General features: G+C 39.9%; 1 protein-coding gene across 1 annotated transcript in view; it reads right to left on the bottom strand.

Moving 5' to 3' along the window:
* DNAH11 (dynein, axonemal, heavy chain 11) overlaps positions 1–24,147 on the bottom strand; it is a 374,558-nt gene that overhangs the window by 312,132 nt on the left and 38,279 nt on the right. Inside the window, exons 10-18 of the mRNA XM_010839026.1 lie at positions 16,563–16,700; positions 16,124–16,248; positions 15,386–15,581; positions 9,870–9,974; positions 9,326–9,718; positions 2,000–2,332; positions 894–1,148; positions 640–809; positions 186–408 (exon numbers count right to left, since the gene is read on the bottom strand). Coding sequence (XP_010837328.1) covers positions 186–408; positions 640–809; positions 894–1,148; positions 2,000–2,332; positions 9,326–9,718; positions 9,870–9,974; positions 15,386–15,581; positions 16,124–16,248; positions 16,563–16,700 — 1,938 coding nt within the window. The remainder of the gene's footprint in view (positions 1–185; positions 409–639; positions 810–893; positions 1,149–1,999; positions 2,333–9,325; positions 9,719–9,869; positions 9,975–15,385; positions 15,582–16,123; positions 16,249–16,562; positions 16,701–24,147) is intronic.

Below are 24,147 nucleotides of genomic sequence, written 5' to 3'. Positions count from 1 at the left end.
GAGTGGCCCTGAGAAAATTATTAAGTCCCTTTCAGCTTCAGATTCCTAAGCTGTAAAATGAAAACATTAATATCTACAGAATATGTTGCTACGAGGAGTCCTAAGAGAGTACACGTGAAGAATGAATGTGGGTACAGGAGGTGCTCAGTTTATGGTAATCGTGACTATTTTACCACTACACTCACCTTTAGCTGAGTATAGACGTGCTCAGGCATCTTCTGGCCATACATTTCCAAGAGTGTGATGGTTTCTTTCAGTGGTTCAAAGAGTTCATCAGTAGCTCTCTGTCGGCTTCTTACAGCCAGAAGATGCTCCATAATGTCAACTAAACCATCATGATCGCCTTCACTTAATTCTCTCTGAAGTCCAGCATCTGTCTCCTTTATAAATTCTTGTAGCTCATTCAGGCTATAAAGACATGTATGTACATACACATATACAAACACAAATTAAACTCATTAAAACTTAGAAGAATAAGGCTTTTGACTGATTCTTATTTTCAGTATTTACCTAAGTAAATGCTTGTTAACTGTATTATAAAACTGGCAATTTTAATGCTCTTAAAATTAATACATCAGTTTTAAGAAGCAGTCAGGTATAAGAAGTTATAATTCCAAATGCCAAAACACAAAGGGCTACCTGTCAATGACAAATCTCAAAAGATGCTCCTGAAACATCCAGCTCCATTTCCTGATGATGTTCAGCAAGCTCACTTTAAAAGGCTTCATGTCCACCTTGAACCAACTATCAAACACCCTGAAGTCGTCAAACTTGCTCATCTGAACATACAGGGCCTCATAAATGTCAATCTATAATTAGAAAAAAAATTAGTCACTGTGCAACAACTCAGTCAAAACCCAGAAACTAGATTGACTGCTTAGGGTTTTCCTTGCCTGTTCTTTGAACTGCTCAAGTGTTGGTGATTGTTCAGAGACCTCTTCATTCACATGAGGCTCCATCTCCTCAGCCGACACAGTAGGGCCATATAGAAGGAAGTGCTTCATGAATTCGGCTCGGTCTTCTACCCAGAGGTAAGCATACGTGTCCAGGGTGTTTCTGAAGTTCAAGACTTTGCTGATAACGTCTGCTACTCTCCTCATGATCTCCTGCCTACCTTCTGCCAGGCCCAGCATGTTGTCCACATCACTCTAAACAACAGGAGAGCCAAGCATTTACAAAACTCAACCATGTTCTTTCAATTATGTGCAGCCTAACGTTCTCCAAGGCCAGTCTTCAAAAGGAGAATATTTAGTAAGATAAAAAATTGTGTTGCCTTTCCCAACTTCTTTCTTTATGCTCATTATCCCAATTAATTTTGAATCATTAATATAAAAGCTAATTTTATAATAATGTCATTAATATACATATATTTGTATGGGTATTACATATTCAAATATCTGGGTAGTTGAGTAAGCACATTTGTTTTGAATTCAGGGAAGTTGCAATCTCTATATTCTTTTCTGCCTTTTCATCTGAAATATTGTTTCTTAATATTTTCTCTTTTGCATTTATATATCAAGAATGAAGTGCTTTCTTTAATGTGGCTTTATCCCGTTTTAAAAGGCTGTTCTAAAATTCCTGATTTTCCTGGCTGCCTCAGGATCAGCTCACAGGATGTTGCTTTTAGGTTAGTTACAAATAAAATTAACCATACTTGGTATAAATACAGCAAAGAAGTGTGAACATCAGAATACAGAAAACACTAGAACTCAAAACTGAAGTATATTCAGAATAAAAGCTTTGGAATTAGCTTTGCATTTGTTTGTAACTCTAAACATATGGGCAAAATTGGATAAAATATATGTAAATATGTTGAACTTTTAAAAATATGTAAACTTTTTAAAGAATTTGTTTCCTTTTAAGTTTCCTTGATCTCTCTGTATTCTATTTTCTGCATTCAATATTCAGTATCACTATTAATAAATGCATGTATAAGCTCTTAATCTATTATGTACATGTAATTAACAATAAGCATAATACCTATTTACAAAGAGCATACCTGGTAGTTTTCCGTTTCCAGATGTGCTGCTACTCGCTTCATCTGGGCAGACATTCTGAAACTACTGCACAGCATTTCTTCCACCAGATCATAGAAGCCATCTCCAGCCTCTCTTTCTAAAGAAGGCTTAAACAGAATCTCTGGGGGCATTAAGATCATCTGTGCTTGAAAAAATGGTGCAGGTTTCAATTGTTTCTCTGTGTTCTTCAGGAAGAAGTCTAAGTCATGCATTATTGCTTGAAAAAAGCCTTCCACCACGATGTCATCAATGAATTCTACATAAATCTTCCAGGCATCCAGAGCAGGATTGGCTCTGAATAGCTTCCTATTTTCCTACCAACAGACAAGTATTAATAGATCAGTATAGACAACAGTGAGTATAAAAATGAAAGCTGTTCATTTAAATAGTACATTAAAGGGGCTGCATTTGGGGGTACAACATAGAAACATTCAAATGCTTAGTTGCAGAATCTTAAGCCAGATGGCAATGACCTAAGCAGGATTTTGTAACACTTAGTTTATCTATAAAATACATTCAAAAGTCATTCTTTAAAGGAGAAATCATTACGAAGACTGCTACCTACAAATACACACAAAAACTACACTATTTCCCAAAACATCCTAGATGGATGGGGTCTGAGACTTGACCTTCCAGGCCCTCTCCTGTAAATGAAGTTCCCCCATCCAGCCAGTCGGCCGGAGAACACTGTGCTGGGGTAACCAGAGATCACTAAGTCAGCATAGGGTGATGTGCTCTAGGCCATTTTTGGGGACTTGCACTGTACTTATGTTAAAGTCCATTAACCTGGTTTAACTGATTGTCTTCAAACACAAAATTATTTTGGGCCACCCACCTATGAGCAGCTGGAGGAATAATACTAACTCAACTTGGGAAACACCGACCTAGGGAAGTCCAACCTCCTTTTGTACTTCAATAACATCAAATTCAACTTCTGCATCTCCCCATGGGTGGGTCAGCGGGCACAACAGCCCAGACCTGGACACGGTTAAGGAGACTAGAGGTTGGGCACAGTGTAGCAGGTCGAGGGACAGAGATTTGAAAAGGTCAGGTGAGCAACAAGGCTGGTTCCAGGGGTACCTTCTGAGTGGCAAAGGCTGAAGTCTATACAGGCCAGAGAATAGATGCAGAAGACAGAAGCTACTGTGACACAGAGAAAGTGTGTTAGCCACTCAATCGTGTCCGATTCTTTGTGACCCTCTGGACGATAGCCTGTCCATGGAATTTTCCTGGCAAGAATACGGCAGTGGGTTGCCATCCTTGGATCTTCCTGACCCAAGGATCAAACCCAGGTCTCCAGCATTGCAGGCAGATTTCTTTACCATCTGAGCTACCAAGGGGGACACAGAGAAAAGATGATAGCAAAACAGCTGATTGTAAGGTAGATTATGCCTTCTTTGATTATTCACCACTGTGGAGATATGATCCAGGATTCAAAGGTGTGTGCTACAGGCAAGAATCAGAATTACAGAGGTGAGTCTCAATCCTGATAAAGCAGGGCAGGAATTAGCAAGTTTTTGAGGTTTTTTTTTTTTTTTTTTCGTTCTAACAAATTTAAGAACTGCTGTTTTCAGGGATGCTGTCTTTTCCACCACCCAGGTGGAAGCATTCACATCTGTGTGTTGTATATGACCCACACCGCTGGAGCCAGGCAGTACACACCCCAGACAGCTGTGCACAACAGTCCTGTCTCCACTGCGGAAACCAGAAAGGAGAAGTACAGAGGTCAAAGGGGTGAAAAAAATCCTCAAAGACTATCTTAAAGAGTTCAGGCTCTGCATCTTGAAGGTATAAAACAAAGACCTAAAATGCATCCAGCATCCCATTAATAGGAACGAGAACTAGAAGCCAGGCCTCCTGACTCCTCAAAGCAGGGTTCTTTGCAACACGTCACAGTAATACACCTGTGATTTCCTCACTGTTCCTACTTTCTCATATCAAGAGACTCAGTGTATATCACTACAGTGCCACTTACAAGAAGTTGTTGTAGTTTCAACAATTTACAGTATAGGGAGGAAGAGAAATAGAAGGGAGAGCTTTGGGTGACTGAACGATCACTCGGGTCCCTTCCAGACCCAATCGTCCACGGTTCTGCCCTTCTCATCATCTTAGATGCTGACTACAGACATGCACTGAGAATCGACAGCCACAACGGCATGGCATGAAAAGGCAGAGCTTACCCACCTGCTGCTGGCTTTCCCAAAACCACACTCCTCACTGGAAGTCTGAGGACCAAGCTCAAAATGATGAGCTAATAAGAGGTGGGGCAATCATTTAAAACACAGACTACAGAAACAACTAATTGCTTCATTTCTATTTTAAAGTTGCATTCCCTCAAACTGGAAGCTCTCCACAGTTCTTGGTGACTTCAAAGCTTCTTAGTTTTTTACTTAAAGGCATAAAGCAGAGTTTACTTACCAGTAGAAAAACTCCAAACTTATTCTGTGAGAATAACACGACAAAACCTTGCTTATAACTATTTCCAGTCATATATTGGCAACAATTTCAATGCATTTTGATCAGGATTCATAAATTTTACTGGTCTAAACCCCCAAGTCACTGTTTGGGGAGTCCACTTTTTTATTATCAAGAAAATACAGTAGAAGAAGCTAATCATAACCCATCATCTGTCCTCCATGACACAGATTCTAAGGCATGAACACTCGTAAGTGTGTCCTGAAAGTCAGCATAATTCACAGTACCTTGGCAAACTAGGAATAGTCAACAGAATGAGTAAGTTAAGATACTGCTGAAAAAACTTTCTCTTTACATATCATAACATCCCTTTGATTCCTTCAAGCCTTGTTTAGTCGCTAAGTCATATCTGACTCTTTTGAGATCCAATGGACTTGTAGCCCGCCAGACTCCTCTGTCCATGAGATTTCCCAGGCAAAAATATTGGGGTGGGTTGCCGTTTCTTTCCCCTGGGGATCTTCCCGACCCAGGGATCAAACCTGCATCTCCTACATAGGCAGGCAGATTCTTTACCATTGAGCCACCAGGGAAGCCCCAGCTACCCAGGCCTTAGGGAGAGCCTTCAGCGGGAGCATGGCCCTACCCACACCTTGATTTCACACTTTTAGCCTCCAGTCAGTGTGAGAATACAATTCAGTTGTTCTAAGACATCCATCTGTGGTACTTTGTTACAGAATTTGTTACTCTGTTACTAGCAGCCCAAGAGTGCTAACACAGGCAGTCAGCAAAGCCTTATAAGTGTTACCAGTAGGGAAAACTAATACTTCCTTAGATATTTCAGACAAACTTGCAAGTGAACAGAGTCTTTGAAACCCATATGCATTTTTCTCTTTTTCCCCCCCTATTTTGTGACACTCAGTACAGCATATCAAATGTCCCATACGTTACTTTTTAGTGAATGCATTTGCTGCTTTTCTTCACAGAATTCCAAAGCCAGTCTATGCAAAAATCTCCGCTTGGGTGGACATCTCTAAATAACATGCCCAAAGACAAATCCTGTCTTTTCTCTACAACATCTTGCTCTCCCATAGCCCTTCTCATGTCAGTAAAGGGAAACTATTTTCCCAGTGGCCCAGACCAAAAACCTCAATTTCATCTTCGACTTCTCTGTCCCCTGACTTGTCACAGAAGATATTCTTGGCTCTGCCTTCAAAATACATCCAGCACATGACTACTCTTTACCACTGTCACCCTGACCTAAGCCATCATCACCTGGATTGTAGACTCATCCCCTCATGGTCTCTCTCTCTACCATCTCCTGTCTCCCATTTCACTCAACAGGGAAGGCCTATGAGCAGAGAGTCTCTGGCTGCTATTTCCCCTTAGAGCAAAACCCAAAGTTCTCAAAATGGCCTGCTGATCCTGTGTGATTTGCCCCTTAAAAGCAGGCACTCAGTTATGTCTGACTCTTTGCAACCCCAAGGACTATAGTCCACAAGTTCCTCTGTCCATGGAATTTCCCAGCAAGAATACTGGAGTGGGTTGTCATTCCCTTCTCCAGGGGATCTTCCTGACCCAGGATGGATATCATGTCTCTTGCACTGAAGGCAGATTCTTTCCTGAGTCACCAGGGATTTGTCCTTAGTCCCTTTCAAACGTAATTATGTGCAATTATTCCCCTTGGAAATTACACTTCAGGCAGGCTGGCTCTCTAACTGATCCTTAGATATGCTACCCATTACTGTTCAGTCCCTAAGTCATATGTGACTCTTTGTGACCCCATGGACTGCAGCATGGCAGGCTTCCCTGTATCCTTCATTATCTCCCAGAGTTTTCAAACTCATGTCCACTGAGTCGGTGATGGTATCCAACCATCTCATCCTCTGCCACCCCCTTCTCTTTTTGCCTTCCAATCTATCCCAGCATCAGTGTCCTTTTCTACTCTTTACATCAAGTAGCCAAAGTATTGGAACTTCAGCTTCAATATCGGTCCTTCCAATAAATATTTGGGGTTAATTTCCTTTAGGATTGACTGGTTTGACCTCCTTGCAGTCCAAGGGACTCTCAAGAGTCTTCTCAAACACCACAGTTCAAAAGCATCAATTCTTCAGTTCTCAGCTTGCTTTATAGTCTCACTCTCTCATCCATACATGACTACTGGAAAAACCATAGCTTTGACTAGACAGACCTTTGTTGGTAAAGGAATGTCTCTGCTTCTTAATATGCTATCTAGGTTGGTCATAACAATTCAAAAACATCAGTTCTTTAGCACTCAGCTTTGTTTATGGTCCAACTCTCACATCGGTATATAACTACTGGAAAAACCAGAGCTTTGACTATGAGACCTTTGTTGGCAAAGTGATGTCTTTGCTTTTTAATACACTGACCGGGTTTATCATTGCTTTGTCACGCGACCGATACTCCTGTAGCTTTTGTACTTTGATACTAGAACATCCTTCTTTTGTTTTCCACATAGTGCTTTCCTTTTCAGTTCTCAGCAGAAATGCTACCTCAGTAAAGAGGTCCTTCTAACCACCTCAAATACAACGTCCACCCTGCCTGCCACCGATTCTCTCTCTTGCCATCTCTGTTTATTTTTCACCCCTGCTCCTATGATCAACTGAGGTACTATTATATATTTTTTATTTTCTCTTTCTCTATTCCCTGACAAGGGTGTATGGTTTAAGAAACAAGAGTCTTTTTTCGTTTGCTTTGCTTTCTGTCTGCTGTTCTTTGCTCTTGCTTTATTTTGTATCTTCTCCTACCTTGATAACTCTGGAATAGTGCCTATCACTGCTTCAAAAGCTCAAGTACTTGTTGTAAGGAGAGTAACTACCGGTGTCACCCTTAGTGGGTGGTTGAGAGGGTTACATGAGATGATGTCAACAAGATGGATGTCACACAGAGCATTTGCCCAACAGTAGTAGCTACTGACAGCATTCAAAACAGGTGATAACTATGACCAAGACAGCAACCCCATTTCTAGCCTCTCTGTTTTACCAAAAGATCCCATATTCCTATCTCTTCCCTCAGACATGAGCACAGTAAGGTCTAAGAAATGACAGGCAAGTAATACAAATTCCTCCACTTTCAATGCTTAGTAAAACCATACATAAAGCTCTTTTGGGTCCAATAAAAGAGCCCTTCTGAACTATTTCAAATCCTAAAGGATGATGCTGTTAAAGTGCTGCACTCAATACGCCAGCAAATTTGGAAACCTCAACAGTGGCCCGAGGACTGGAAAAGGTCAGTTTTTATTCCAATACCAAAGAAGGGCAGTGCTAAATAATATTCAAACAATTGTGCTCATTTTTACATGCTAGCCAGGTTACGTTCAAAATCCTTCAAGCTAGGCTTCAGTAGTATGCGAATGTATAAGATGTACAAGCTGGGGCTTGAAGAGGTAGACAAACCAGAGATCAAATTGCCAACATTTGTTAGATCATGGAGAAAGCAAGGCAGTTTCAGAAAAGCAACTACTTCTGTTTCACTGACTATGCTACAGCCTTTGACTGTGTGGATCACAATGAACTGTGGAAAATTCTTAAAGATGGGAATACCAGACCACCTTCCCTATCTCCTGAAAAATCTGTAAGCAGGTCAAGAAGCAACAGTTAGAACCAGACATAGAACAACAGACTGGTTCAAAATGGAAAAGGAGAATGACAAGGCTGTATATTGTCACCCTGTTTATTTAACTTATATGCAGAGTACATCATGAGAAATGTCAGGCTGTGTGAATCACAAGCTGGAATCAGGATTGCCAGGAGAAATATTAACAACCTCAGACATGCAGATGGTACCACTCTCATGGCAGAAAGTGAAAAGGAACTAAAGAACGTCCTGATGAAGGTGAAAGAAAAGCGTGAAAAAGCTGGATTAAAACTCAACATTCAAAAAACTAAGATCATGGCATCTGCCCCATCATTTCACAGCAAAGGGAAGGGAAAAAAAATGGAAGAAGTGATAGCTTTTATTTTCTTGGGCTCCAAAATAACTTCAGACAGTGACTATAGCCATGAAACTCACAGACACTTGTTCCCTGGAAGGAAAGCTAAGACATACCCAGACAGTGTATTAAAAAGCAGAGACATCACTTTGCCAACAAAGTCCGTACAGTCAAAACTCTGGTTTTTGCAGTAGTCATGTATGGATGTGAGAGTTGGACCATAAAGAAAGCTAAGAGCCAAAAAAGTGATGCTTTCAAACTGTGGTGCTGGAGAAGACTCTTGAGAGTCCCTTGGACTGCTAGGAGATCCAACCAGTGTATCCTAAAGGAAATCAACCCTGAATATTCAATGGAAGGACTGATGCTGAAGCTCCAATACTTTGGCCACCTGATGCAAAGAGCTGACTCACTGGAAAAGACCCTGAAGCTGGGAAAGATTGAGGGCAGGAGGAGAAGGGGACTACAGAGAATGAGATGGTTAGACAGCATCACTGACTCAATGCACATGATTTTGAGCAAAGTCTGGGAGACAGTGAAGGACAGAGGGAAGACTGGTGTGCTACAGTCCATGGGGTTGCAGAGTCGGAAAGGACTAAGTGACTGAACAAAAGAAACAAACTTAATGAAAGGAGCTGCTATAAACTTTGAAGCCTTAAAAGCAAGTATGGCTGGGGGGCTTGGTAACTTCCTGTTGGTCCAGTGGGTAAGGATTCGCTTTCCAATGCAGGGGACACAGGCTCCACCCGTGGTCAGAGAACTAAGATCCCAGGCATCGCACAGCAACTACGAGCCTGAACACTAACTACTGAGTCTGCACGCTCTGGTGCCTGCACAACACAACTCCAGAGAAGCCCACATGCTACAGGGAAGATCCTACATGTTGCAAGTAAGACCTGGCGCAGCAAATAAACAAATAGAAATTAAAAAAGAAAAAGGCAAGTACCTCAACCAAGTTGTGTATCTTGCAGCCGTCTTCCCGGATTCGCTTGTATTTTTTCGTAAATAATTCACTCTTGTCCTCCCAAGTCATGGTGGTCTCCCGCCTGTGTTCTCTCCTGGGAAGGAGCAGGCACTCGGCCCAAGCCCGCAGGGTCTGCTGGATCACTCTGACGTTATTCTGCGCACGCTCCACTCTGCGCTCCAGCTCTGAGGTGGCCATCCTTACCCTCTTGATATCCTCCCAGCAGTCATCCTGCCATGTCAGCGATGTGGTGACTGCCTGCAGTTCCTCATCCACCGTCCTCAGCTCGTCCTCAATCAGGGGGTATTCAACTTCCAGAAGAGTCTGTTTCAGCTTATTATATCCGTGCACAAGAAGTTCAAGATTTCCAATGTACTGAGCAAAAGAAAACCCCGAAACAAAAAGCACCACATATGTTACAGCTGCTTTCTCTTGGAGCCATGAAAGTATCATAGGTCTACATGTTAATAATTAAAATTCCAACTATTTCTTTTCAAAATCTGCCCCAATATCTGAAAACACAGACCTTTAAGAGAGTGTTTCTTTTTTTGAAGATGGCGAAGGCTGAATCTGGTATGTCTGATTTCTTCAACATCAAAAGGTATTTCACTTCTCTTAATACGGCCACTAGCTATTAAAAGAAAAGCAAGAATTATTACATATTTTAAGGATATCCATCTAGTTAAAGCTATGGTTTTTCCAGTAGTCATGTATGGATCTGAAAGTTGAAAATTAAAGAAAGCTGAATGCCAAAGAACTGATGCTTTTGAACTGTAGTGTTAGAGGAGACTCTTGAGAGTCCCTTGGACTGCAAAGAGATTCAACCAGTCCATCCTAAAGGAAATCAGTCCTGAATATTCATTGGAAGGATTGATGGTAAAGTTGAAACTCCAATACTTTGGCCACCTGATGTGAAGAACTGATTCACTGGAAAAGACCCTGATGCTGGGAAAAACTGAAGGCAGGAGGAGAAGCGGACGACAGAGGATGAGATGGTTGAATGGAAGCAGACTCAATGGACATGAGTTTGAGCAAGCTCTGGGAGTTGGTGATGGACAGGGAGGCCTGGGGTGCTGCAGTCCATGGGGTCACAAAGAGTCAGACATGACTGAGTGACTGAACTGAACTGACTGAAGGATACCATTCTATTTTAACACAAGTTAACATCAAAATGCTTGTAATTTCATCAGTGATTATCATATTTTCAAACTGTCAGGGCAGAGAGGTTTTTGTTTCTTATGCTTTTTCAAAGCAATAATGATACATTCCATATGACATAGAAGTATATAACTAATAAAGGTAGATAAGTTACTTACAAAACAGAAAGAGACTCACAGACTTAGAAAATGAACTTATGGTTGCCAGGGGGAAGGAATAGTTAGGGAGTTTGGGAAGTTCAGGTACCCACTGCTATATTTACAATAGATAAGCCTACTGTATAGCACACAGAACTCTACTCAGTTATGTACCATCTTGGATGAGAGGGGGTTTTGGAGGAGGATGGACACATGTATATGTAGAGCTAAGTCCCTTCTCTGTTCATCTGAAACTATCACAACATTGTTTATTAGCTATACACCAATACAAAATTAGTTTAAAAAAGTAATAATATAGGCAGAAATCACTGGTTGTGGCTCACTGTCAGAGAAAGAATTCAAGCAACATCTACATGAAGGTCTGAAATGGAAGGCCATAAATGGACCTCGACCTTTTCCCAGCACTGTGAGTTCTGTTATAATGCTTATTTTGAAAACGCGACATCATTATATACCAGAGAGGAATCTGAGTATGCCACAAGTTTTGTCTTTGCTTATCTGCAGATTTATCCACAAGAAATGCTAAAAACTACACCCAACTAAACTGAAGATTTTATTAGGAAGACAAAATTTTCACACGCACACCTCATAAACATCCACTGCCATTTACACGTGAGTGATGACACACACCCATCCACTGCTGGTGGCAGGACTTTTGTCTGGTTTCAAATGACCCTCCTTCCCCCACTTCACAGTAACACACAAGTTGTAACGTACTTCTGAACAAACTTCGTGTCTTTGTCAGGAGAAAGTGTCAGTTCATTGGAGAATTTATCTATTACCTAGCCATTTAAAATGTATAAAAAAGTATGCTACTCTTTCTCCTGGTTTCGTTTCTATTTTTTCTTATTAGAGTATAGTTGCTGTGCAATGTTATATAAGTTACTGGTGTACAGTATGTTCACACTTTTTAAAGGTTACGCTTCATTTGTAGTTATTGTAAAGCATTTGCTGTATTCCCCATGTTATACAACATATATCCTTGTAGCTTATGTTATACCTAATAGTTCGAGTCTTTTAACCCCTTACCCCTGGCTTGTCCCACCCCTTCCCTCTCCCCAGTAGTAACCACTAGTTTGTTTTCTGTATCTGTGAGTCTGTTTCCTTTTGTTAATATTCACTCACGTGCTATATTTTTTAGATTCCCCATATAAGTGATACCACACACGGTATTTGTTGTTCTGTCTGACCTTTATTTTTGATTATCACTGACAAAGCTTTTGAGCACTGTGCCCTGGCCTTCACATTCCCCTCAGTCCTGCACTTTTTATGTGCAGTCTTTCACTGTGAAGTGATTTTCAGGAACGCATATGTCATGTCAGAGCAGAACTGACTGTAGCCTTAATTCAAGGTTCTGAGGAAGAGACCACGCAACACGCTTTAGAAGGTAATCCAACTGACTTCCTCAGATTGTCACTCCATGGTTTAACTAGTACACTACATTTTGTGTGTTTATAATCCCTTGTGGCAGAATTGTAGGGATTATCTCCAAAACATCTCAGAAATTCATTTTTTATAAATTGGTTTTATGCAATCAGAAGGTAGAGAAAATCCTCAGTTCTCCAGGTTATACATTTATACACATGTCTTGAGGTTAATAAGAAAAATTAGGTGATGCTATTCTTTGTAGTATTTCAGAAAATGAATCAGAACTTGGGTACAGCCTGTGACTATTAAAGTCAGTGAGACTCCTATATAGTTTTCCTTCTGTCTGAAGAACTTTATAACATTTCTTGCAAGGTAACATTTCTGGCAACAAATTCCTTCAATTGTTGTTTGAGAAAGTATTTCTCTTTCACTCGTGAAGGATAATTTCACAGGGTACAGAATTCTAAGTTGGTGCTTTGCTTTTGTTTTTTCCCTTTAACACTTCAGACACTTCACTGAACTCTCTTCTTGATTTCTTGCATGGTTTCTGAGATGTCAGATGCAATTCTTACCTCTGATCCTTTATAAATGAGGTGTCCCCCCCTCCCATCTTCTTTCAGAATGTTTCTATTTTTGACTTTCTGAAGTTTGAATATGATTGTGGGGAGGGGATTTATCCTGCTTGGTGTTCTCTGAGCTTCCTGGATCTGTACTTTGATGTCTAACATTAATCGGGGAAAATTCTCAGTCATTATTGCTTCAAACATTTCTTCTGTCCCTTTCTATCTTCTCCTCTGGTATTTCCATTACACCCATCATACTTTTGTAGTTGTCCCACAGTTCTTGGATAGTCCGTCCTGTTCTGTTCTGGGAATTTTTTCCTCAGTCTTTTTTCTCTTTATTTTTCAGTTTTGGAAGTTTCTAGCATCATATCCTCAAGCTCAAAGCTCTTTCCTCGGCATGTCCAGTCTACTAATGAGCCCATCAAAGGCATCCTTCATGTCTGTTACAGTGGCTTTGATCTCCAGCATTTCTTTTTCATTCTCTCTTAGAATTTCCATCTTTCTCTTTACATCATCTGGTTTCGCATGTTGTCTACTTTTCCCATTAAGGCTCTTAACATATTAGTTGTAGGTTTCTAAATTCATAATCTGATAATTCCAACATTTCCACCATATCTGATTCTGGTTCTGATGCTTAGTCTCCTCAAACTGTGTTTTTGCCTTTCAGAATGCCTTGTAAACTTTTATTGAAAGGTAGACAAGATATACTAGGTAGACAGGATACATTGCAGTCAACAGACCTTTAGTGATGTGAGAGTAAGGTTTGGGGTAGGGAAGGGTTGCATAATCCTGCTATCAGGTCTCAACTTTTTGGTGAGCTGATGGACCATGCCCTTCACCGGTGCTTCTCGGTTCTCACTCCCCACCCGTAGGTGGGATAGCATAGCTAGAGTGGCCTGGAGTTGGCACTTCCCTTCCCCCAGGTAGGCCAGGCCCTGGGAAGACAGCTTCTCCTCAGAGCAGACCTTGTTGAGAAGAACAGAAGTCTCTGGCACATTTCAAAGTGGTCCTTTCCCTTCCTCCTGCCGGAAGTATTTTCCTCCAGGATTCACTGGAGGGGCTTCCCTGATAGCTCAGTTGGTAAAGAATCCACCTGCAATGCAGGAGACCCCAGTTCGATTTCTGGGTGGGAAAGATCTGCTGGAGAAGGGATAGGCTACCCACTCCAGTACTCTTGGGCTTCCCCTGTGGCTCAACTGGTAAAGAATCCACCTGCAATGCGGGACACCTGGGCTGGGAAGATTCCCTGGAGAAGGGAAAGGCTACCCACTCCAGTATTCTGGCCTGGAGAATTCCAAGGACTGTATAGTCCACAGGGTCGCACAGAATCAGACATGACTGAGCAACTTTCACTTTCACTATTCACTGCAGATGAGTGAGGACCTGGTGGAGCTCCAGGAAGTAAAAAACTCCCAGAAACGTAAGCTCCACCTCCAGTGACTGGGCACCCCTGAAGTTTAGGATGTGTTTTTGCTTTCTCTTACCAAGTTTCAGTTGTCATAATTAAGTGTACTATATGTTGATTTGATACATTTATATGTTGCAATGTGACTATCACTGTGGTGCTCACTAACAGCTGTATCATGTCACATAATTATCATTCCTTTTTTTTTTTTTTTGTGGCGGGAACAATTATGATCTAGTCTCTTGGCAACTCTGAAGTTTATGACTCGGTATTATTGACCATAATCACTATGTGATGCATTACCTCTCCCACCTGAAGTTTTCAGCTCTCAGACTTGTCCACACTGAGCCTCCAGCAATTTGTCGATTACAGGTTAGGTTTCCTGACACTGGTGCTGGCTCCCAAGGCTATGGTTTTTCCTGTGGTCATGTATGGATGTGAGAGTTGGACTGTGAAGAAGGCTGAGCGCCGAAGAATTGATGCTTTTGAACTGTGGTGTTGGAGAAGACTCTTGAGAGTCCCTTGGACTGCAAGGAGATCCAACCAGTCCATTCTGAAGGAGATCAGCCCTGGGATTTCTTTGGAAGGAATGATGGTAAGCTGAAACTCAGTACTTTGGCCACCTCATGTGAAGAGTTGACTCATTGGAAAAGACTCTGATGCTGGGAGGGATTGGGGGCAGGAGGAGAAGGGGACGACAGAGGATGAGATGGCTGGATGGCATCACTGACTCGATAGACGTGAGTCTGAGTGAACTCCGGGAGTTGGTGATGGACAGGGAGGCCTGGCGTGCTGAATTCATAGAGTCGCAAAGAGTTGTACACGACTGAGCGACTGATCTGATCTGATGTTTTGTTTTTAAATTAACTATACTTATGTATAATTTATATATAATAAAATGTACCCATTTTAAGTAAAAAAAATACATAAATAAAAAATAAAGTCAGTGAGACTAATTTTCTCACCTCCTAGGCATAAAGTTGGACTACCATGAGACAGGGCCAGAAAACATAAGCCAGAAAAAAACTGATCAAAGACTATTGATTCTGTTCAATTAAACTGACATCTATTGAATGTTATCAAGTGCCAAATACTATGTTAGACACACAAACACAAAGATGAAATACGATGGACCTGACTCTCAAGTAACTCATTATCCAGTCCAGTGGAAGTAGTAAATAAATAATTATAAGACAAAATAAGAAAATAATTGATATAAAATTTGGTAAACAAATCTTTAAAGGAGACATAAAGAAGCTGTTTTAAGTTACAGTCCTCATAGCTCTGACATTTTCCCAAAATAAAATATTTATAAATGACTGGAGGTATTAGGCATACACTTATAATAAAAAGGGCATTTGTAAAACATTTTAAAAACATTAAACCCTACCTTTGGGTCAAAGTTGACACTGAGAAGACCACTTGTGGCACTGAATTTAACCAAGGGCTGATTCAAATTAAATTCACAGATTTCATTCACATTGCTTTTCCATTCATTATAGATATGATCTTCAAATTGGTTCAGCAAAGTTGTCATCTCAACATACTTCTGATAAACCAAGGTATCATCAGGACTTTCCAAGAATCTGTAGGAATATGGTTTTTCCATATATTAGAGAGGCTTCAGCTTAATTACTTTATAATAATACACACTAGAAAATGTAACACTATAAACCAGGAAGAAAACCAATAAAGGTCAAACAATGCTGCTTCCCAGTCTTTGTTTAAAAAAGATAGTTATAAAATAAATGGAATGCCAAACATTTAAATCAAATAGCAACAGGTTGTCAATCCCTATCCCTACAAAGAAAAGAGAAAGACATAAAAGTCTGCAAAAAAAAAAAAAAAGGAATGCTAGTTATTGGAGAAAGGAAAAACAGTAACAAAAATTATCAGCATATTTTGGATGAAATGGAAAAGTGAAAAGGAAAAAAAGACCCAAAACATAGAAATATAGGAAGTTCTAAGTCCTATTAAGCATACTCCAAACCATGGGAATAAATCCCTCTCAACAAGCCAGACAATGACAAGAGTTAAATAAGGCAATAAGCACTAAAATGAAGAGCTCACCATATCAAAATTGCCTGTGTCACAGGGATAGTGTTACCAGGAAAGCCTAACTACTTACAGATAACGGAGAGATGCAAAGTTTGACCAAAACATCTGAAGTCGGTCAAGAACCTCTTTAGCCCATTTGATATTTCCTGAAGTAAATGGCATATTCTTGTTAAGAACTACATTTCCTTGTTCAATCTGCAAATTGATATTGTGGTGAAGAGGAAGAAAGGGAACATTTAATGAGAGTACACTCCAGCCTTGTGAACAATTGCTCATTTTGGCACTTTTACAGAATAAATACATAAAGCACATGTGCTAAGTAACTTGGTTGGTAGAAGAGCTAAGGTCCTAAAGCAGATTATTCATATCCATAGGAAACCAGTTAAATAAAAGCATAACAACTTCAGTGCCTGTATCTCACCTTTAGGTATCACTCAGTGTAGTTCTACTTGACACCCTGACCCACAATATGATGCTGTGAATGTGCCAGACTTTATCCCCCCACTCACCTGTCTGATGTGTTCATTATACAATTGCTTACACATATCCAACTCTGCACTGAACATGTGCACAAGTGTGCTGTAATGTGGGCTGAAAATTTCCATGACAACTGGTTTCTCAAGAAAATTCCCAAATACGGTCAAAAGCTATAAAAAAAATCAAAGTGAAAGAAAGGTTAACCACCATAGGCTGTTAATACAAATACTCAGTTCACTATTTCCCCCATTAAACCTCCTCCATGACTAGATACAGAGCAAACATTTAGATCTATGCAAGTATCCTGCAAGGTCTCCAAATCGAAAACACATCTTTGCATCTCACTAAAATTTCTACACATCCAATAAAGCAAATTCTAAATGTAAAGCAGTTTCCCTTCCTCACCAGAAAGTGAAGAGTCAGAAACGAACCTCTGTTAGCAATCCCTGATCACAGCTGACACTATTACTTCCTGCTGGGCACCAGGAAATGTAGAAGATGCTTTGCAGATTTAAGAACAGAAGCAAGACTGTATACTTTTTATTTGCTCTTCTCTCCTACATACTGGACTGCAAAGAGATCAAACCAGTCAATCTTAAAGGAAATCAACCCTGAATATTCACTGAAAAGACTGATGCTGAAGCTCCAATCCTTTGGCCACCTGATGTGAAGAACTGACTCACTGGAAAGGACTCAGATGCTGGGAAAGATTGCGGGCAGTAGGAGAAGGGACAACAGAGGATGAGATGGTTAGATGGCATCCCCAACTCAATGGACATGAATCTGTGCAAACTCCAGGAGATAATATAGGACAGGGGAGGCTGGTGTACTGCAGTCTATTGGGTTGCAAAGAGCTGGACATGAGTTAGCAACCGAACCACAACCTACACATATACCCTTTGAAATAAGAATATCCATACTGAGGACCTCCAGGTCACACAATAATAATCACTACAGTTACCCTGTGATAGACGATGAAGGAAAAGAACGTGAAAAAAGAATGTGCATATATATATGTATGTATAACTGAAACACTCTGCTACACAGCAGAAATTGACAACATTGTAAATCAACTATACCTTCAGTAAAATAAATTCTAAATACATAGTTATACTGGAAGCATCAGTCACAGGGACTGTCCTGTCTATGCCCACGCGTGTTTTGTACCACAGGACCCAGGCCCCCCCAAAGCAGCAGCTGGTGCAGCAGTAGCGACCTGTTCCAATGACACCCACTCCACAGGCGGACGGTTCCTTCAGTGTCAGAGTCGTCGTTGAAACCTACGCTTTGAGATAATCAGATTCTTTCTCAGAAAAAGAATTAGGGCATGGCAGGTTGAACCAATGCCAGTAAAATTATCAGTGAAGACAAATCACAGTTGAGCCTTGAACAAAATGACCTTCAACTGCATGGATCTACTGTTACACAAAATTTTATCAATAAAGACACTGGAAAAGTTTTATGGAGATTTGAGACAATTTGAAAAGACTCTCAGATAAACCATGTTGCCAAAAAATATCAAAAATTTACGATGCATCATGAATGCATTAAATATATGTAGATACTAGTCTATCCTTACAGAGATATAAGGATCTATTTAATATAAAAATGTGTAGTCTTCTGTTTTATAACTTTGCTTTCAAAAAATTACATTACCAAACAGTATACCTCTCTCATAACTGAAGAAATTGCCTATCAGCCTATCACCAGTTTTAAGTAACAATGTTACCAATATCATATTATGAATATGACTGTAATACTCTATGCCATAAAAATTTCATCATAATTCAGTTATTAGTACATAGGCTAGGTTATTGTGGGACAGTCCTGTCGACTGCTCTAGGATACCAGAAAACAATCATGCTGAAGAAAAGAAGCAATAATTCAATCACTGATAAAATGCAGCAATCATGAATTCATTTTTGCTGCTTCATTTTATCAATGTATGAATCACTATACATGTAAAGAAATATGAATTTCTTTTTCATATTATCTTTTCAGTTTTTTTTTTATGTCTAATGTTGGTAATACATGTGTGTACCATGTAAGACGATATTGATATAGGTACACAATACCGATGCAGGTATTGACAGATGATTCATCTTGTAGAGACGACACACTCAAAAAATCAATAGAATACAGTCCTGTAAGCGTGTTTTTTCTTCCTTATGATTTTTCTTAATAACTCTTTTTTCTAGCTTAGTTTCTTGTAGGAATACATTATACAATACATGTAACACAAGAACTGTGTATCCTTTGACCACTCATTATTGCAAAGCTTCTAGTCAAAACTAGGCTATTCTTAGTTAAGTCTGAGGGGAACCAGAAGTTAAACACTGATTTTCAACTACGAAGGGGATCAGCATTGTTCAAGGATCAACGGTCCTAGCAAGCAGGGGAAGCCAATGAGTAAGGGGACAGAAAAAGCAGACATGTGAACCAAAACACCATCACACACCCAGCAAGCTGCTGAGTATAAGCCCACAATTCCTGTTGATTGGTTATGGAGCCCTCAGATTTTAAACTAATCTTGACCAACCACGAGTTTTCACAAAGCTTAGGGGTCTGGTGAGGCTAACTTTGGTTTTCTATTGTCCTCCTGTCTTTTTTTCTAATCTGTGGGGATTCTTCTGTGCATCAGTGTGAGACAGGTTTCTTTGCAAGAAAAATAATGTAGTAAAAATGCATATTTTTATAAAAGCAATGTTTACAGAATGCTGACTAGGTGCCCAGGCACTGTATTTTAAGGGAGTTAAAAATGCTGTTCTCACATGCTCCAGATAAAGAAACTGAGTTGTGGGCAGGGGACGACTTGCCCGAGTTGGCAAAGCTAAGACAGAGTCATCACTTGACACTGGCGCTGAGCGGTCTGGCGCCGGGGCAGCCTTGGCTACCTTGTGCGGCCTCCCATCAGCCCAGGTGCCACTTAAAACTGTTCTTTTGTTAGTTACTTACTCTGTGTGGGCTTCAGAAAATGTTAGTTATTAGGCCTGTTCCATAGATACTTTCTTTGAAATAAAAAGAAGTATCTCCTCAAAATAACTAAGTATCATCAAGGTGGCAGAAAACCATATACCAAGATTCCTGCCCTGTTAGTGATGTGACGTGGCTAAAGACAGAGCTTTGTTATTCCTCTCAGAACTACACTAATGGATGTATCCCCAAAATTGCTGTTGTTAAAAAGCAGCATCACTGTAAACATTTTGTAAAGATTTCCTAAAAACTACTCACTATAAAAAAAATCAACACAAAGAAAAAAATTATACAAACAGAAATGGAGATCTAACCATATCTTTGAGGCAATTGAAATAAACACATGCTGGCCTTTTTTCTGGTAATATCAATTAGAACTACTGTAAAACTGTTGGTGGGAAAGAAATTGGTGCAGCCGCTATGAAGAAAAGTGTGGAGATTCCTTAGGAAGAGGGAGAGGGTGGGACGGTTTGGGAGAATGGCATTGAAATACGTATAATATCATATATAGAAAGAGTCGCCAGTCCAGATTCGATGCACGATACTGGATGCTTGGGGCTGGTGCACTGGGACGACCCAGAGGGATGGTATGGGGAGGGAGGAGGGTTCAGGATGGGGAACACATGTATACCTGTGGCGGATTCATTTCGATGTTTGGCAAAACCAATACAATATTGTAAAGTTTAAAAATAAAATAAAATTTAAAAAATTAAAATAAAATAAAATGAAAAAAAAAACAAGAAAAAAAAATCTACAAATACATCTACCATATGATCCAGCAATCCCACTCCTAGGCATATATCCAGGGAAAACCATGGCTCAGAAGAATGCACGCGCCCCAGTACTCACTGTAGCACTATTCACAATAGCCAAGACTTGGAAGCAACCTAAACGTCCATTGACAGATGATAGATAAAGAAGATACTGTATGCATATAATGGAATATTACCCAGCCATAAAAATAATGAAATAATGCTATTTGCAGCAACATGTAATCATCATACAAAATCAAGTTAGTTAGAGAAAGACAAATATGTGATATCACTTACATGTGGAATCTAACAAATGATACCAATGAACTTACTTACAAAAAAAAAAACAGACTCATGTACACAGAAAACAAAACTTAGGGTTACCAAACGGGAAACGGTGAGGGGAGGGATAAATTAGGAGTTTGAGGTTAACATACTGACATTGCTATTATTAAAAAAAAATAATCAACGACATGTTGTTTAGCACAGGAAACTATACTCAGTATCTTGTAATAATCTATAAAAGAATTTTAAAAAGAATATATATGTATATATGTGTAAAACCAAACCACTTTGCTGACCACCTGTAACTAACACATTGTAAATCAACTATATTTCAATATAAAGTACTGTAGAAACTACTAAATATTTAAACTCCGCTTGGTTAGTTGCCACTGAGCAAAATGCAAAGTATTAACTTTTCTTCTTACAACCACTGTTCTGTTACATTTGGACTTTATGTTAACATTCTGAAGCAAAAACGGCCTTAAAGGTTTCATAAAGAATTGGACTCTAACTACAGTAAGGAAACACACCTATTTCACAGCGTCCTCTTTCAAACCCTTTTTATGTCAACTACAACTGAAACAATACTAGAAGCTTCCCAGCCACATCTCATTTTGCCCAGCTGACGTGCTTAGTGGAACTTAACTCCAAGTGTAAAATAGGAAAGAGAGAGAAAATATTTTGGGGGGAGGTAGTAAAGCCAGAAATTAGTAGTTAAAGTCTTAACTTTTAAAGCAGTACATATTACCTTAATTTTTCAACATCACAGATAAATAAAAATTATCTTCCAGGATGAGAATAAAGGTCATTTGAACTTCTGGTTTCCTTGTCACATCAGCGCTAAGAGCTTTTTTATGAAGACAACAGATTCTGTCCTTCATATCAATCTCGAAAGAGTCAAGACTGATACTCAATACATGCTTCCTTCCTAAATATTCCATTAGAGGTCTGTAAGGTTTACCTTGATTTTCTTCTACTTCTCGGTTTCATTATGCAATATTTATGTTTTTCCTAAATTTGTCTCTTTTTCAGATTTTTTTAAATCTATTGCCGTATGAACCACATACACTTCACAATTTTCTAGTGTTCTGTTATTTCACCTAAAGACTTTTCTCAATACTTACCTTACATACCTCAGTCTCCATGTAGAGATACTGTAAATTTTAAAAAGCCCATCAGCATTTTGTTTTAATGTTTATTGAATGCTAACTCTGCCACAGTTTTATACTGTTGGCTTTCAGGGCCCTTCCTGCTCATGGCTTTGCTGGGTCCTGGTCTTTAGAGTCTGCAGATATTTACTCCCCAGGACACAACAGTAACTGGGCAGAGTTCATCAACCTGGACCTATAGTAGAAATAATTTTCTCCTTAAATACACAACCCTGTCATTTTTTTCCTTCTACCACGACTCTTGCTGCAGTTTATCTCCATCTGCGTGTCATTGCAGGACTGTGACAACCAGTCAGCCCTGCTAATGTCACAGTTATTAAGTGGCTGCTTTATATAAAGGATTGCAAAAGGTGATCTAAATATAACAAAAGCTCTAAGATGATGCCCCACCCCTGGAGAGCTTATAAGGGCAGCAGCTTATGCTGTGTTTTTCAGTAGACAAGGTACAAATATGCTGAGAATCAAAGAAACAATACATGACAGTGAAGAGATAAAACTGTTAAGAAAAATAATTGGCATGTGAAAACAGAATCCGTATGAATGCCTGTGAGAAAAGAGAAAAGGTAGGAGCCTCTGTAATTGAGATTTTCCTCCACATTCTTTCTTGCCATGATTTCCGAAAGTCTGAAAGGAAGTCCAGTAACAGAGAATATGATAGACTAGTGCATAGCCACTAAAAATGGCATTGTTGAAATCTGTTATTAAAGTAAAAATATTTATGATTCACTGCTTCTTGAAAAGGCTACAAAAAGATTGCAGAGTTCAGAATATGTCATTTTTCGCAGAGAGAAATATGTATGCACATCTAGTCAAAGAAAAAGTCTGGCAGTATTAAAAACCACAGTAACTTCTGAGAGATGGCATGACGGGTGGTATTATTTTATAACAACAGGCTACATATTTCAGCTGGCGGCATCTCAGTTTCATCCAAGGGCTCATAACAGAGAACTCTGGGCCCTGTGACTTCCCTGTGTTAAAACGGTTGACAGCGTTAGAAGACACTAGCAGCTTAACCACCATCTGACCAATTTATTTGAATTTTAAGATCAAAATCAAGCAATTATCTCTGACAAAGTCTGGGTCTGTTATTTTGTTTTGCACTGCAATCTTCAATGAATTGTGTCCACAATTCTCTAGCTGTTTCCACTGACACGGAGTCCTCATTCCACTTTGGGGATGTCATCTAAGTTTACACTTTACAGATTCTCTTCTTTGACAAGCAAGTTCGACTATTCATACACTATACTGTATTTCATCAGTTCTATGATAAACATTCGGAGAAGGCAATGGCACCCCACTCCAGTACTCTTGCCTGGAAAATCCCATGGACGGTGGAGCCTGGTAGGCTGCAGTCCATGGGGTCGCTAGGAGTCGTACATGACTGAGCGACTTCACTTTCACTTTTCACTTTCATGCACTGGAGAAGGAAATGGCAACCCACTCCGGTGTTCTTGACTGGAGAATCCCAGGGACAGCAGAGCCAGGTGGGCTGCCGTCTATGGGGTTGCACAGAGTCGGACATGACTGAAGCGACTTAGCAGCAGGAGCAGCATGATAAACATTCTTTCATGTTTTAACACCTTTGAAACTAGATTATGTTATATAATCAACAGCATCCTAATCTTTTGGCAGTATTTTCCTTTGTTGATAAACAATGGCATGTCTGGTAATTGGTGTCTTATGCTTAAAGAAAAACCTGCCTCTTGAGAAATCTGTATGGCAGGTCAGGAAGCAACAGTTAGAACTGGACATGGAACAACAGACTGGTTCCAAATAGGAAAAGGAATACATCAAGGCTGTATATTGTCACCTTGTTTATTTAACTTATATGCAGAGTACATCATGAGAAACGCTGGGCTGGAAGAAATGCAAGCTGGAATCAAGACTGCCAGGAGAAATATCAATAACCTCAGATATGCAGATGATACCACCCTTATGGCAGAAAGTGAAGAGGAACTAAAAAGCCTCTTGATGAAAGTGAAAGAGGAGAGTGAAAAAGTTGGCTTAAAGCTCAACATTCAGAAAACGAAGATCATGGCATCTGGTCCCATCAGTTCATGGCAAATAGATGGGGAAACAGTGGAAACAGTGGCAGACTTTATTTTGGGGGGCTCCAAAATCACTGCAGATGGTGACTGCAGCCATGAAATTAAAAGATGCTTACTCCTTGGAAGGAAAGTTATGACCAACCTGGATATCATATTCAAAAGCAGAGACATTACTTTGCAAACAAAGATCCGTCTAGTCAAGGCTATGGTTTTTCCTGTGGTTATGTATGGCTGTGAGAGTTGGACTGTGAAGAAGGCTCAGCACTGAAGAATTGATGCTTTTGAACTGTGGTGTTGGAGAAGACTTTGAGAGTCCCTTGGACTGCAAGGAGATCCAACCAGTCCATTCTGAAGGATTTCTTTGGAAGGAATGATGCTGAACCTGAAACT

The sequence above is a fragment of the Bison bison genome, unplaced genomic scaffold (assembly GCF_000754665.1).
Source record: "Bison bison bison isolate TAMUID 2011002044 unplaced genomic scaffold, Bison_UMD1.0 scf7180017864109, whole genome shotgun sequence".
Taxonomy (NCBI): domain Eukaryota; kingdom Metazoa; phylum Chordata; class Mammalia; order Artiodactyla; family Bovidae; genus Bison; species Bison bison.
This window is presented reverse-complemented; position numbering and strand designations above follow the sequence as displayed.